Source organism: Lutjanus erythropterus, chromosome 21 (genome assembly GCF_056507025.1).
Source record: "Lutjanus erythropterus isolate fLutEry1 chromosome 21, fLutEry1.hap2, whole genome shotgun sequence".
Lineage (NCBI taxonomy): Eukaryota > Metazoa > Chordata > Actinopteri > Lutjaniformes > Lutjanidae > Lutjanus > Lutjanus erythropterus.
Window position 1 is genome coordinate 10,409,210 of NC_139337.1, and position 11,496 is coordinate 10,420,705.

At 38.7% G+C, this 11,496-nt stretch overlaps 2 protein-coding genes and 1 non-coding gene across 3 annotated transcripts; all 3 read left to right on the top strand.

Annotated features, from left to right (window-relative positions):
• The first annotated feature begins 431 nt into the window (after positions 1–431).
• On the top strand, positions 432–2,924 carry rps20 (ribosomal protein S20). The gene is made up of 4 exons (XM_084747628.1): positions 432–590; positions 2,003–2,102; positions 2,300–2,373; positions 2,700–2,924. Exons 1-4 carry the CDS (start codon positions 588–590, stop codon positions 2,880–2,882), a joined length of 360 nt encoding a protein of 119 aa, XP_084603754.1. The 5' UTR covers positions 432–587; the 3' UTR covers positions 2,883–2,924.
• Positions 2,152–2,218, top strand: LOC146307318 (small nucleolar RNA U54). The gene has a single exon (XR_014768940.1). It is a non-coding gene; the product is annotated as a small nucleolar RNA U54 (small nucleolar RNA).
• Positions 2,925–5,010: 2,086 nt separating the features above from the next.
• LOC146307319 (kinesin-like protein KIF20A) lies at positions 5,011–11,388 on the top strand. Its single transcript, XM_084747189.1, has 18 exons — positions 5,011–5,242; positions 5,440–5,538; positions 6,390–6,509; positions 6,635–6,773; positions 6,865–7,049; positions 7,165–7,243; positions 7,503–7,679; positions 7,788–7,899; positions 7,974–8,036; positions 8,257–8,403; positions 8,604–8,769; positions 8,875–9,054; positions 9,420–9,559; positions 9,780–9,945; positions 10,273–10,396; positions 10,528–10,595; positions 10,670–10,789; positions 10,993–11,388. The coding sequence occupies exons 1-18, from the start codon at positions 5,156–5,158 to the stop codon at positions 11,206–11,208; spliced, it is 2,388 nt and encodes a 795-aa protein (XP_084603315.1). The 5' UTR covers positions 5,011–5,155; the 3' UTR covers positions 11,209–11,388.
• Positions 11,389–11,496: the final 108 nt, after the last annotated feature.

The following is an 11,496-nucleotide window of genomic DNA, read 5'->3' on the forward strand; positions in this document are numbered from 1 at the left end:
AGAGAGCCATCTAATTTATTTTATTTTATTGTCAGGCATCTTAGCCTATGGTCTGCTCTTACAGTGGTGGAGCAGACAGTTGTCATGAGAATTAGTGGTCTCAGTGAGGATTCACAACTCCACTTTCTTTGATGGCCATATTATTAATGCTGTCTATTTTTCCATTTATGCTGATAGTTATTAAGCACTCATTTATTAATAGCTAATTCATAGTTAGCAGATAACAGTATCTGTATTCAAGACATACACAAGGTTAACTTTATCACACTCTCACTTGATACAGATGTGATTGACAGTTGCAGAGTTTAGCGCGTACTGCTTCCCTCCAGTGGTGACAATTGGAAACTGCAATTCCGTATTAAATCCAATGGTGAAGCCTGGCCACTGGATGTCGCTGTTGATTATGGATAAGCGTAAAACGCTAAAGAAGAAGAAGAAGGAGAAACCCGGATGAACGGTACATAATGAGGAAACAGGCCTCTACTCGTCCTTTTTCGTGAAGAGCTAACCACGTTGGTGGCGCCCGTTCCTGGCTCACCGCTGTTCGCTTGAATTTCTTCCGAATAAGTCGGTCAGGAGTTTTCACAATGGTATGTGCTGGTCTAATACAACTGTTACTAAATTGTACAAAGATTACTTTTTAGTTATTTTAATTTCCTGTCTTAATTTCTACGTAGAAATTGTACAAGTCCTGTGGCTAGCACCGACGGCTTGTGTCGCTTGAAAGAGACGTCCCGCCACAAACCATACTCAAAGTGGACTGTTTTAATAGTAAACTGCTTACTGACACTGTAGTTACCCCGTCAGTACGACAGACTACGTGTATTCCAGACTTAAAAGTTTTCTTTATAATTCGGCATACCTTTGTCACACTTTTAGTGCACGAGCAGCATTTTCTTGAAGTTTAAGCTTTCATATTCAACAGCTAGCCAATGTCTCGTCCTCTGATGGTGTCTCGTTAAAAGTGACTCCATTAAGATCACTTTAAAAAGCCAGATGGCTACAACTTGTCAGTGTGCTCGGACAGTAACGTAACTAACTTTGCATTAAAACGAGCATTGGGACAATAGCGTTGACCAGTCCTAGCAGACGTTAGCTGGCTAATGCGTCATGTATTTGACTAGCTACTTTCAGACATCAAGTGGAGAAATGGACGTGAGAATTCGTCCACAGATAAACCAAGAGAACTTTAATTAGACTTAAACATATTTTATTCTGGTTAAAAAATAGTTATATGTAATATTTGGTGATCCACGTGCTGTTAGCTGATGCTACGTTTAGGTGCGCCACGTAAATCTGTGTTTGAATGTGTTTGTCTGAAACCATTAGAAGCAGTAAAGAAATTGCTTTGCTGAATTTTCAAATGTCGCTGTACAATGACAACTTGTATCATAAATGACCATAGTGTGTAAAGGGGTTACCTCTCCAAACCAGAATATTAAAACTGACAGATGAAACTGACAGAACACAGATGCAGGTGATTTAAGCAAATACAGTGCTGTTACTGTGTAATACAAGAAACTACAATACTGGACCCACCAGGACACCATCCTTAGAAAACTGTTTCAGACTCATGTTACTGAGACTGTAATGTCAATGACGGATCCCATGCAGTGATGTTAATTAATTGCTATTAGGAATTTAACCGGTGGAAAAAATTAAACAATGCTTTGTGTACTATTTCTTGGGGGTTTACAGGTTTTCTCAGTTTGGTTTGGGTTAGGGTCTGCCTCGTTAGTCTAGAAATGGTAGTAGTTGTGCCATATTTGTCATAGTTTTGTCTGCACCATTTACTGAATAAGGATATGTGGAAAAGAGTGGCCATTTCAAGCAAGAGCCTTATTGTTTTTAATTTGTGCATCATAGTTCATATAACCACTGCACTGCTACAATTAAATCAAACAGATTTGTGTCTTATTAATGATTAATTCTTGATAATCTGTTGCACAAAGTCTGCAACCCTAGTTCCATGTTTTGATGATTCTTGTTTCCACACTTGCAGGCTTTCAAGGACACTGGTAAGGCACCCGTTGAGACCGAGGTCGCCATTCACCGCATCCGTATCACCCTCACCAGCCGCAACGTCAAATCTCTGGAGAAGGGTAAGTCAGCTCAAAAAAAAAAGTTGATGTTAAGACTGGAACCGATACCTGAGCTATGAGGATAAAATTTCTACCCGATGAACCCTGACGACTGTATACGCTATTCTGAGCCATGGCTTTTAAAAGTATCATGGCGTTATTGCTTGTTGCTTGTGATTTTTAAGTTTTGTCTTTTTTTTTTTTTTTTTAATCCTCAGTCTGCGCAGACTTGATCCGTGGAGCTAAGGAGAAGAACCTGAAGGTGAAGGGACCTGTCCGTATGCCAACCAAGGTAACATCCTTTTAATAAATGGATGGATTTACTGTTGAAATGTAAATTTAGTCTGTCATCTGTAATGTGTTGGTGTTTGAGGACAAGAACAGACAGGCACTCATTAATGTAATTAGTCTAATTTCCCTGCTCTTGACCCTGAAAGAGTTGCAGATATTCATATGCTGGAAATGTAAAGCCTCAACAGGACTTCTTTACTCCACAAATAACAACACAAGTGCAGTGTAAATATGGGACTACAACCATGTAGAAGGAGTATGTTTTTTTTTTTTTGGTTTGTTTTTTTATCTGGTCAAGCTAAGATCTGTTTTCTCTGCCCCCTCCAGACTCTGCGCATCACCACCAGAAAAACCCCCTGTGGTGAGGGATCCAAAACCTGGGATCGCTTCCAGATGAGGATCCACAAGCGCCTGATTGATCTGCACAGCCCATCTGAGATTGTCAAGCAGATCACATCCATCAGCATCGAACCAGGTGTTGAGGTTGAAGTCACCATCGCAGACGCATAAACAATGCGGATAATTCAATAAAGAAAAGAATAAGGAAATTGACGTGGTGTTGTCTGGATTCTTTAATGTTTAAATGAACATTTTTATAAAACAATAAGCCACTGTGTGGGACAGGATCTATACACTCACTATCAATGGTAAACTTATTTTGTGACATTGCATTGAACCTACAGAGTAGAGCAAACAAGTAATTCATTGCAGCTGTACTTTACTTGGGTTCTAATAAAGTGGCTAATGGACAAGTGTTCCAAATTGATGTCTTTGTCTTGACAGTTTATAACTTTTTAAACTGTTAAGATAACTGGAACACTTGTGACTCTTTGCTAATAAATTCCATGAACTATCACTATGCTGTGTTTAATGACATGATCTTAGGCAGTGCAATTCACTCAGGAAACGAAAAAAGTACCCTGGACAAAGGACCCATCACTCGTGTTTGACTTATGAGAGCTGGATAGGCAGACACTTAAAATTAACACACAAGATACAATCATCTTGTCTAGACACTGCTTCTATTTATTTCCATTCTGGACAAATCAGTAGGCTGCTGCTGTTATGCATGTTCATTGGAAAGGCTTTGCTATACTAAATGGAATGAGACCTTAATTAGTATCACCTGTGTTTACCTTGCTATTTCATATCAATATGGAAGAGATGAACAAGAAAAGATCTGTTGCAGGCAAGTTGTGAATAACAAAACATAATAATAGCTGAACCGATAAAGCCGGTTGTTTTCTGACATTAACAAAGTTATCCAACATAAGCTACTCATCATATATGAAACCCATAGATACAAACATATGTACTGTAATGGTGTATGAGATTTAGCAGTGCTGTAGCAGCAAAACTCCTCAACATATAGAATTAAACAAAGGTGTTTTTTATTGTGTATAAAGTCAGCTTTTCACTTTTAGGAGGAGGAATGTGTAAATTCTTAGAAATATTACATATTCTGTACTCCCTTTTACCAAATGTCAGATTCAAATCAGTGGTACAGAAGATACTCAAGTGAGTCCAAAGTCCTCTTGGTGGCAGTGTTAGACTCTTTTACATACTAAATACTGGAGTCTTTCAGCTTTGAATTTGTGATTTATACTCTGGAATTATTTGCTTTGTGGGTATTGAGCAGCCTTTCTGCTTTGCCCCAAATTTTCTCCCTGGGCAGCAGATCTTTTTCAAGAAATGTGGTCATTTTGACTTGTGTGCCAAACTTAAGTTGTGTATCCAGTCATAGGAGTGCCATAAAAAAGAATAAAATTGATAAATAAGAAAGTATATGTGGAAACATAAAGAGCAATAAATAAAAGAATAAACAAGTAAATACAAATGTGGATGTATAAAGAGAAATAAAAGAATAAATAAGTAAATAAAAAATGGAAATATAAAGAAGAATAAAGCCATTGCAAAGAGATATTCAAGGAAAAGTAGGGAAAAGGGAAAAAAGAAGAATAAAATAAATAAATTGCATTTTATAAGAACAAAATGGTAAATTCTATTCAAAATAATAAAATATATTTTTTTATAAGTATATACATATATACAGAAATAAATGAACTAATAAATATGAAAATAAATAAAAATGTGTATAATTTAAAAAATGGTCTTTATATTTACACATTATTTTATTTTTCTTTATTTTTATATACTTATTTATTTCTTCTTGTTATTTATATTTCCACATGTATTTTCTTATTCTTTAACAGATTTATGGTTTTTGATGGCACTCCTATGACTCCATAAATTTGGGGCTGTTTTAACTGCTATTGTCATGTGAAAATTACAGGAAATTATTACTGAGAAGCACAAATATCTGCTTAAAGCTGGAATATTGTGGTGGCATGAAGAGCCTGACGGAAAATAAGCCTGGGTACTATTGGATTATTCAGTTTTAAAAAGTTAAGGGGTCTCCTGCATTAAAATCCCTTTTTTTTTTTTTAGTAGAAAAAAAAAACTTGATACAGCAGAATCTTTCATTTCATCCTTTATAACTTACTTTTAATTTGATATATCAGGCTGAAGTCAGCAGATTTTTTTTTTTAAACAGGTTGGTCCCTTCTGGTTAATTTGTCAGACTTCACACCTGCTGTCAATTAAAACTGATTGCAGGTTCCCCCAGACTCTCAGTGGAGGAGCTTCAGCAGAGCTACATGTTGGTGAAATCATTCCAAACTGCTGAAGCTTCATTTGTCGGGAGAATTGATCACAACTTTGTTCAGAGCGTACAGTGAAGTAGTACATGAACTGATACACGTTTGGAGATAATTTGCCTCGAGATGAGTACAGTTATTGATCTGACCATGGAAGAAGGTGACCATGACATGGAATCCAGTGTCCCTCCTGTCAGCACTTCGTCCCAGCAGGTAATTCTCTTTCTTTCATCAAACAGAAATACAGTTAAGATTTAATTTTGTACTCACAAGCTTCAGATTCATTGTATCGTGATTTTTAGCAATGCTGACCAAAAATGCCTGCTCAAATCGACTGTTCAAGAGGACTAAACTAAACCTCTGTGCTGACATTTAGTTTCGAGTCTGATTGTTGTCCCCCGTGTTTGCAGAATGAAGTTCCAGCTGGTGGTGACGAGCAGCAGACCATGAGAGTTTACCTCCGGGTCAGGCCCTTCTCTAAAGAGGAACTCTCAGACAACGAGGATCAGGTACAGCAGTGTTACATGTCATCCAGTCCATCTAGAGCTCAATATAGTAGCTAAAGTCATGATGATGAATGTGACCAGTGGTTTTCCAACACCAATCCACACTACTACACAGACCTGTAATGAAATTAAAATGTTTCTGTGCAGCCTCCCTTTTTATTTCTGTAAGAAAGTTCCAGTATATCTACATTATATCTACATTTCATTTAAACAGTCTGAACTCATAGGCCAACTTTATACAACACATTTATCTTTTTTGCTTCCTGCTATGGTGCAAGTAAGTTAATTTTATACTAGTCCTAATGCTATTAAAAACATTAAGTGCTCTTTCAATACTTCAGTTCAGTCTGAATTGTCCTGCCTACAATTTTAAAACAACAAAAACCCTATTTGGTGTGGCCAGGACTTTTTTTTTCTTTTTGTTGTGGTATTGAATAAGATATCAAATATTATTTTTGTAAGTGTATTCTATCAAAGTTTAAAATTATGGTATTGTATCAAAGTTCTCTGAAGAGACCATGTTGGCTCACTGATATATAAAGATCTATCACTATCCTGTTTCTCAAAACTAAAATATTGGTTCTGTAGCTTGATTTTTGACTTGGAAAATAAAGCTTTGGTTGAGAAACGAGAATGTTGTCCTCTGCATATGGCCCATGGCACCTTTATGACCCATGCCGCTGCACACAAAAGCCATCATTCTTCATCTTTTTTACCGTTGGTCTTTAAAAGGAAGAATAAAATAAAATATTAACATGGGATGAGAGGCACTTAAAGACCTTCTGCTGTGCTCATTTTAGACAACCTCTCCCTTTTTATTCAGCTGTCATTTTACCTTTTTCCCCTCCTCTCAGGATTGCGTAGTGATTGAAAACAGCCAGATGGTGACACTGAACGCACCAAAGGGTTCTGCCACCATGAAGAGCAGTGAGAAGGGCATCGGCATGTCGCTCCACAAATTCTCCTTCTCGCAGGTCTGCACATTTGAAACTTTCCCAGCTGCTTGAACATATGTTAGAGGTCACACACACACAGTTATTCCTAAAACATTCTGGATGTGCTTTAATTTCTAACCTGCCATCTTTCTGATGGCTTTCAGATCTTTGGACCAGAGATGACTCAGTCTGAGCTTTTTGAGAATGCTGTCAAAAGCCAGATGTGTGATTTCTTAGATGGGAAGAATGCACTGATATTCAGCTATGGTGTAACCAACGCTGGGAAAACCTTCACAATCCAAGGCGAGGATAGAAAAAAACACAACATTTTAATTTACGTACTTCTATTAATTTCCTCTGCCAGTCTAAGTTTTTTTTTTTTTAATGTTTTAAGGAACTCCAAAAGAGCCGGGAATCCTCCCTCGGGTCCTGGACGCCACCTTCCACTATATCGCAGACCATCAGTATGAGGGGATGGACCTGAAACCTTACCTCAGAAATGATGCACAGTGTCTGGATCCTGACCAAGTCAAGCAGGAGAGGAGTGCCAAAGCTGCCATTTTTGCTTCAGTCAAAGATGTGAGAGAATCTTATATACAACTTGAGAGGTTTCTAAGAATCTTAAATTGCTCAAATCACTGCAACCGTGATTCTTTCTGCAGCATAACATGCAAATTTCTTTGCTCTCATCCAGGAGTGTGATCCGCTCAGAGCCAGTGGTGGTTTCGAGTCCACTGCTCTCTCATCCTCGTCTTTGTCCTACGATCAAACCGGTAAATCCTCATTAATTCTACACACTGAACATACTGTATATTGTTTGCATTTTAACAGTTTGAGCTTTGTCTCAGTGTAAGCTCTCTCAGGAAAGTGATTAAAAATGTCTGAACAGTAACCACTGCAAAGTGTCCCAACAGGATTTCAGACAAGAACAGTGGCAAACATTACGTCATTAAGCCTGAGACAGTGTCTTCCTCAGATGTTTCTGTCTCACTCATTGGCTTTTGTTGTTCTCTCTATATTCTTGTCCTTTAGTGTTGGCAAGTGACCCAACAGAGGCAGGCAGCAGCCAGTTTGCATTATGGGTGGCGTTCTTTGAAATCTACAATGAGTGTGTGTATGATCTGCTTCAACTCTCCCTGTGCTCCAAGTCCAAGAAACGCGCTTCTCTCAGAGTGTGTGACGACGGGGCTGGAAATGCTTATGTTAAAGGTGTGAACATGCCTTCATCATGTATTTCTAAGCTGGTAGAAATATACCAGAAACAGACGTTATGTCGTTCAAGAGTTATAATTGAGTGTGTGCTTTGATGTATTTCAGATCTGAGGTGGATTAACATCCAGACCCTGGGCGAAGCCTGCAAACTTCTACAGTTTGGAAACAAAAACAGAAGTGCTGCAGCTACAAAGATGAACCAGTCATCCAGCAGAAGGCAAACTTTTAATTTCATCACATTTTTACTTGGTGTCATTTTCTGTATTCAAACTTCATGAGTTTTCCTTACAGCCACAGCATATTTACCATGAAGTTACTGAAGATCGATGGTGGCACAGTTAAAAGGCTCTCGGAGTAAGTAGTATGAATATTCAAATGTTTGTTTCCTACCTAGTTGTTCTGTTATTTTTTTTAGAACTTGATAAAGAAAAAAAATCCAAAAGCCTTACTATTCAGGAGTCACTGGACCAAATTTAATTTATGTCAGCCTAGATTACTACTCTGTCAGCTCCAGCAGCATGAAAAGAGCACTGGGATGGAAAATAACTGTTATAAACTGGTTTGTGGTTCTCAGGTTTTCTCTGTGTGACCTAGCTGGCTCGGAAAGATGCAACAAAACCAAGACGTTTGGAGAGAGGCTGAAGGAGGCGGGGAACATCAACAACTCCCTGCTCATTCTGGGGAAGTGCATCACTGCCCTACGCAACAATCAGACTGACAGGTACAGATGGTTAGAAATGTGTCGGACAGTAGATCTGACACAAGATGCCAGTGCTTTGAACCGTCAGTGACATGACAAAGTAGTGCGAGTACTGTAAGGCAGTGATGCCCCTTGAAGATTTAAATGTTTTTGCCCTCCAATATGTGCTTTTATATTGTTAAACTCCTCTTTTATTTTTCTTCTTCCACGGTGCTCATCAGAATGAAGAGCAGCTACATTCCTTTCAGAGAGAGTAAGCTCACCAAACTCTTCCAGGCCTTTTTCTGCGGAAAAGGAAAAGCATCAATGATCGTCAACATTAACCAGTGTGCTTCCACCTATGACGAAACCCTCCATGTCATGAAGTTCTCTGCTGTTGCCAAACAGGTTAGTCTGAGTACATAATGGTGTGAGAGGAGGCTGTAAAATGAACTGGAATCTATCTGTAGCAAATCTCCAACACCACTTACCTTACCCTTGTGCCGTCTGTAGGTGGTGCAGGTGATCCCAGACAAGCCTCTGGAATCTCTGGCTCCTTGTTTGGTTGGCCGTGATGGCAAGCCTCTGTTGAGGAATGGGGTGATTGACAGCCAGGCCCTCGAGAGCTACCTGTCTGAGGAGGAGCTGCTTGATGAGGAAGATGAGGCGGACATGTCTTTGCTGCCACAGAATGTACAACTGCTGCTCAAACATTGTTTTCTAAATGTGTAGGACTGCAGTGTGTCAGACATTCCCACTTTTATTTGTTGTATCAAAAGCAGCAACGTGCATTTTATTTTGAAGGGCATACCTCAGCTGCCATCTATAGGAACTTTCACACGTACCTCATTTGGTTTGGACATTCTAGTTTGCTCTTGACCAAAATTACAGGTTTGAACATTTAGCTCAAACCACCCCACACCTAAATATAGCCTTGCAGAGTTGCAAATGTGACTACATTTATTTTTTCAAGTTGGAATATTTAACCTATATTCATAACAGGATGCACTGTACTGATCAAAGTTTCTTCTGTAAATGTTTTACCTCAACTCTCCTAGGAGCTCATGAACATGATTGAGAGCCTGCGAACAAAACTCCTGGCTGAGCGAAGGAGAAACCTGGTTCAGGAAATGGAGATTCGCAAGGAAATGGGAGATGCAATGCTACAACAGATCATGGAAAGTGAAGAACTCCGCAGGTAGATTATTTTTTGCTTCAAAAAGAATGCAGATTTCTGGTATATTGTATGGTTAAAGTTGACATTTTTGTGATTTAAAATTATTTGGCACTGAATGCATGAAGCTTTTCATATCCAGTCAATGTCGGTGGACATTCCAGCAACAATCTCCCAAAGCAAACCCTTGTTAAAGTCAAAATGAAACCAAACTTGGTGAATAGGGCTTGCTGTTAATGTTTAGTCGACAGATAGAAGAGCTGAAGGAGAGCTACCAGGAGAAGCTGGAGAACACTTTTGAGATGTACAAGGATGCTATCAAAGAACACGCCTACCAGTGTGCCATGAACAACCTGGAAGATGATTATGTGCCTCTTGATGAGTTCATTGCTGAACAAGAGAAAGTGGAGGTATGTTTTTTTTAATCTGCAGTTAACAGGTCAGAAAAATCCAATGTTGCAACAGGTTTTAAACTAAGGTCTTAAGGGGGCAGTTCACCCCAAACTTAAATATGCATATTTTTCCTCTTACCTGTAGTGCTATTTATCCATTTAGATTATCTTTGTTCATCAACATTATTTTTCCACATAATTTTCTTGAGTTGTTAAACTGCAAATAGTCAGTTTGGCTTCATAGTAATCTGATGCTGTTCCATGTTATTCTAGGAAACCAGGCAGTTAAAATCCTCAGATTTTGGGGTGATCATTAAAACTTAAAATCTTCTACTGTCTGCATAGGTCCTCAAACGTAAAGTGTCAGAGCTGGAGACCTTAACATCCCGTATCAGAGGGGGAGCGTGTGCAGCTCCAACAGTGGACCAGTTGTGCCAGACTCAACCAGCTAAAGGGACTGAAGCAGCAGGTTAGCATACTGTGTGTTCATCGACACAACTTACTCATTCAAATCCTGTTTCAATGAGCTCAAAGCATTCCTTAACATCCTTTGTGGTAAAGGCAGTAAATTTTTCTCATTTTATTTTATCCCTACAACAGATGATCGATGCAACCGGCTTTACAGAGAAAAATGTGCCATGGAGAGGATGTGTGAGGATAAGCAACAGGTAACAAGGACACATTTAAAATTCAGCATTTCAATTAAAGTTTGGCTCAGTTCTACATCTAATGTTTGGTTCAGTTGATTTTGTCTCTAGAGAAAAGGCTGATGGAGCTTAGTGACACACTTCAGAAGGTCAGAGATGGCTTCCTGGAGAAATCCGCTGATCTGGAGGCTCTGCAGAGGAAGACTGATGATCAGGTGAGTCGACTGAAAGTAGGAGGGCAGCACACAGATGATGAAAAACAATTTTTTTTCCCACAAAATTTCCAATCATATTTATAAAGTCTTCAAGAATAATAAACTGTTTGATTGGATCCAGGCATGATAGGCAAGCATAATTTCACTAGAATGGAAATTACTGTTTTAAATGGGTTGAATGTTTGTTCTTTTTTTCCATCAAGACAAAATATACAGCTGACATCCTTCAGCAGAACATTGAGAAAGACAGGGAGATTGCATCTCTAAAGGCAGAACTTGTCAAGCTCTCCCAGAAGTCCCCTGTGCAAGCCAAAACTAAGCGAGGCCTGCTCGCCAACATCAGGGAGGCGGTGACTTCTCCACGAAAGGGTACGACTGCCCGAACGCTCAGAAAAACGGTCAAGACTACACACAAATGAAAAGCTCAGCATTGAGATCCTTGTTTTTAAACTTACCATGGACAGTTTTAGGCTACCTGGAAAAAGTGACTTATTTATTTTATTTAGGTCCAGTGTGTTTCTTGTGATGGTATGTTTTTTTTTTTTAAATGTTTTTAATACATTTCTATGTTTTTAATAAAATTAATTTGCTCAAACTTACAGGCATGTAGTAATTTATCTTAATCTCGTTTTTGAATTTAAACATCATCAGTATGATATATATCCTCGAAAAGCTCAGTTGTTCTTCAGCATGGATGGAGTGAGGTT

Bases quoted from the DNA above. Each gene is read 5' to 3' on its own strand.
- LOC146307319 (XM_084747189.1), top strand. From the start codon at position 5,156: ATGAGTACAGTTATTGATCTGACCATGGAAGAAGGTGACCATGACATG. The intron at 7,244-7,502 runs GTAAATCCTCAT...CTTGTCCTTTAG, and splicing joins TTTGTCCTACGATCAAACCG to TGTTGGCAAGTGACCCAACA. The intron at 7,900-7,973 runs GCAAACTTTTAA...TTTTCCTTACAG, and splicing joins AACCAGTCATCCAGCAGAAG to CCACAGCATATTTACCATGA.
- rps20 (XM_084747628.1), top strand. The intron at 2,103-2,299 runs GTAAGTCAGCTC...TTTAATCCTCAG, and splicing joins CGTCAAATCTCTGGAGAAGG to TCTGCGCAGACTTGATCCGT. The intron at 2,374-2,699 runs GTAACATCCTTT...TGCCCCCTCCAG, and splicing joins CTGTCCGTATGCCAACCAAG to ACTCTGCGCATCACCACCAG.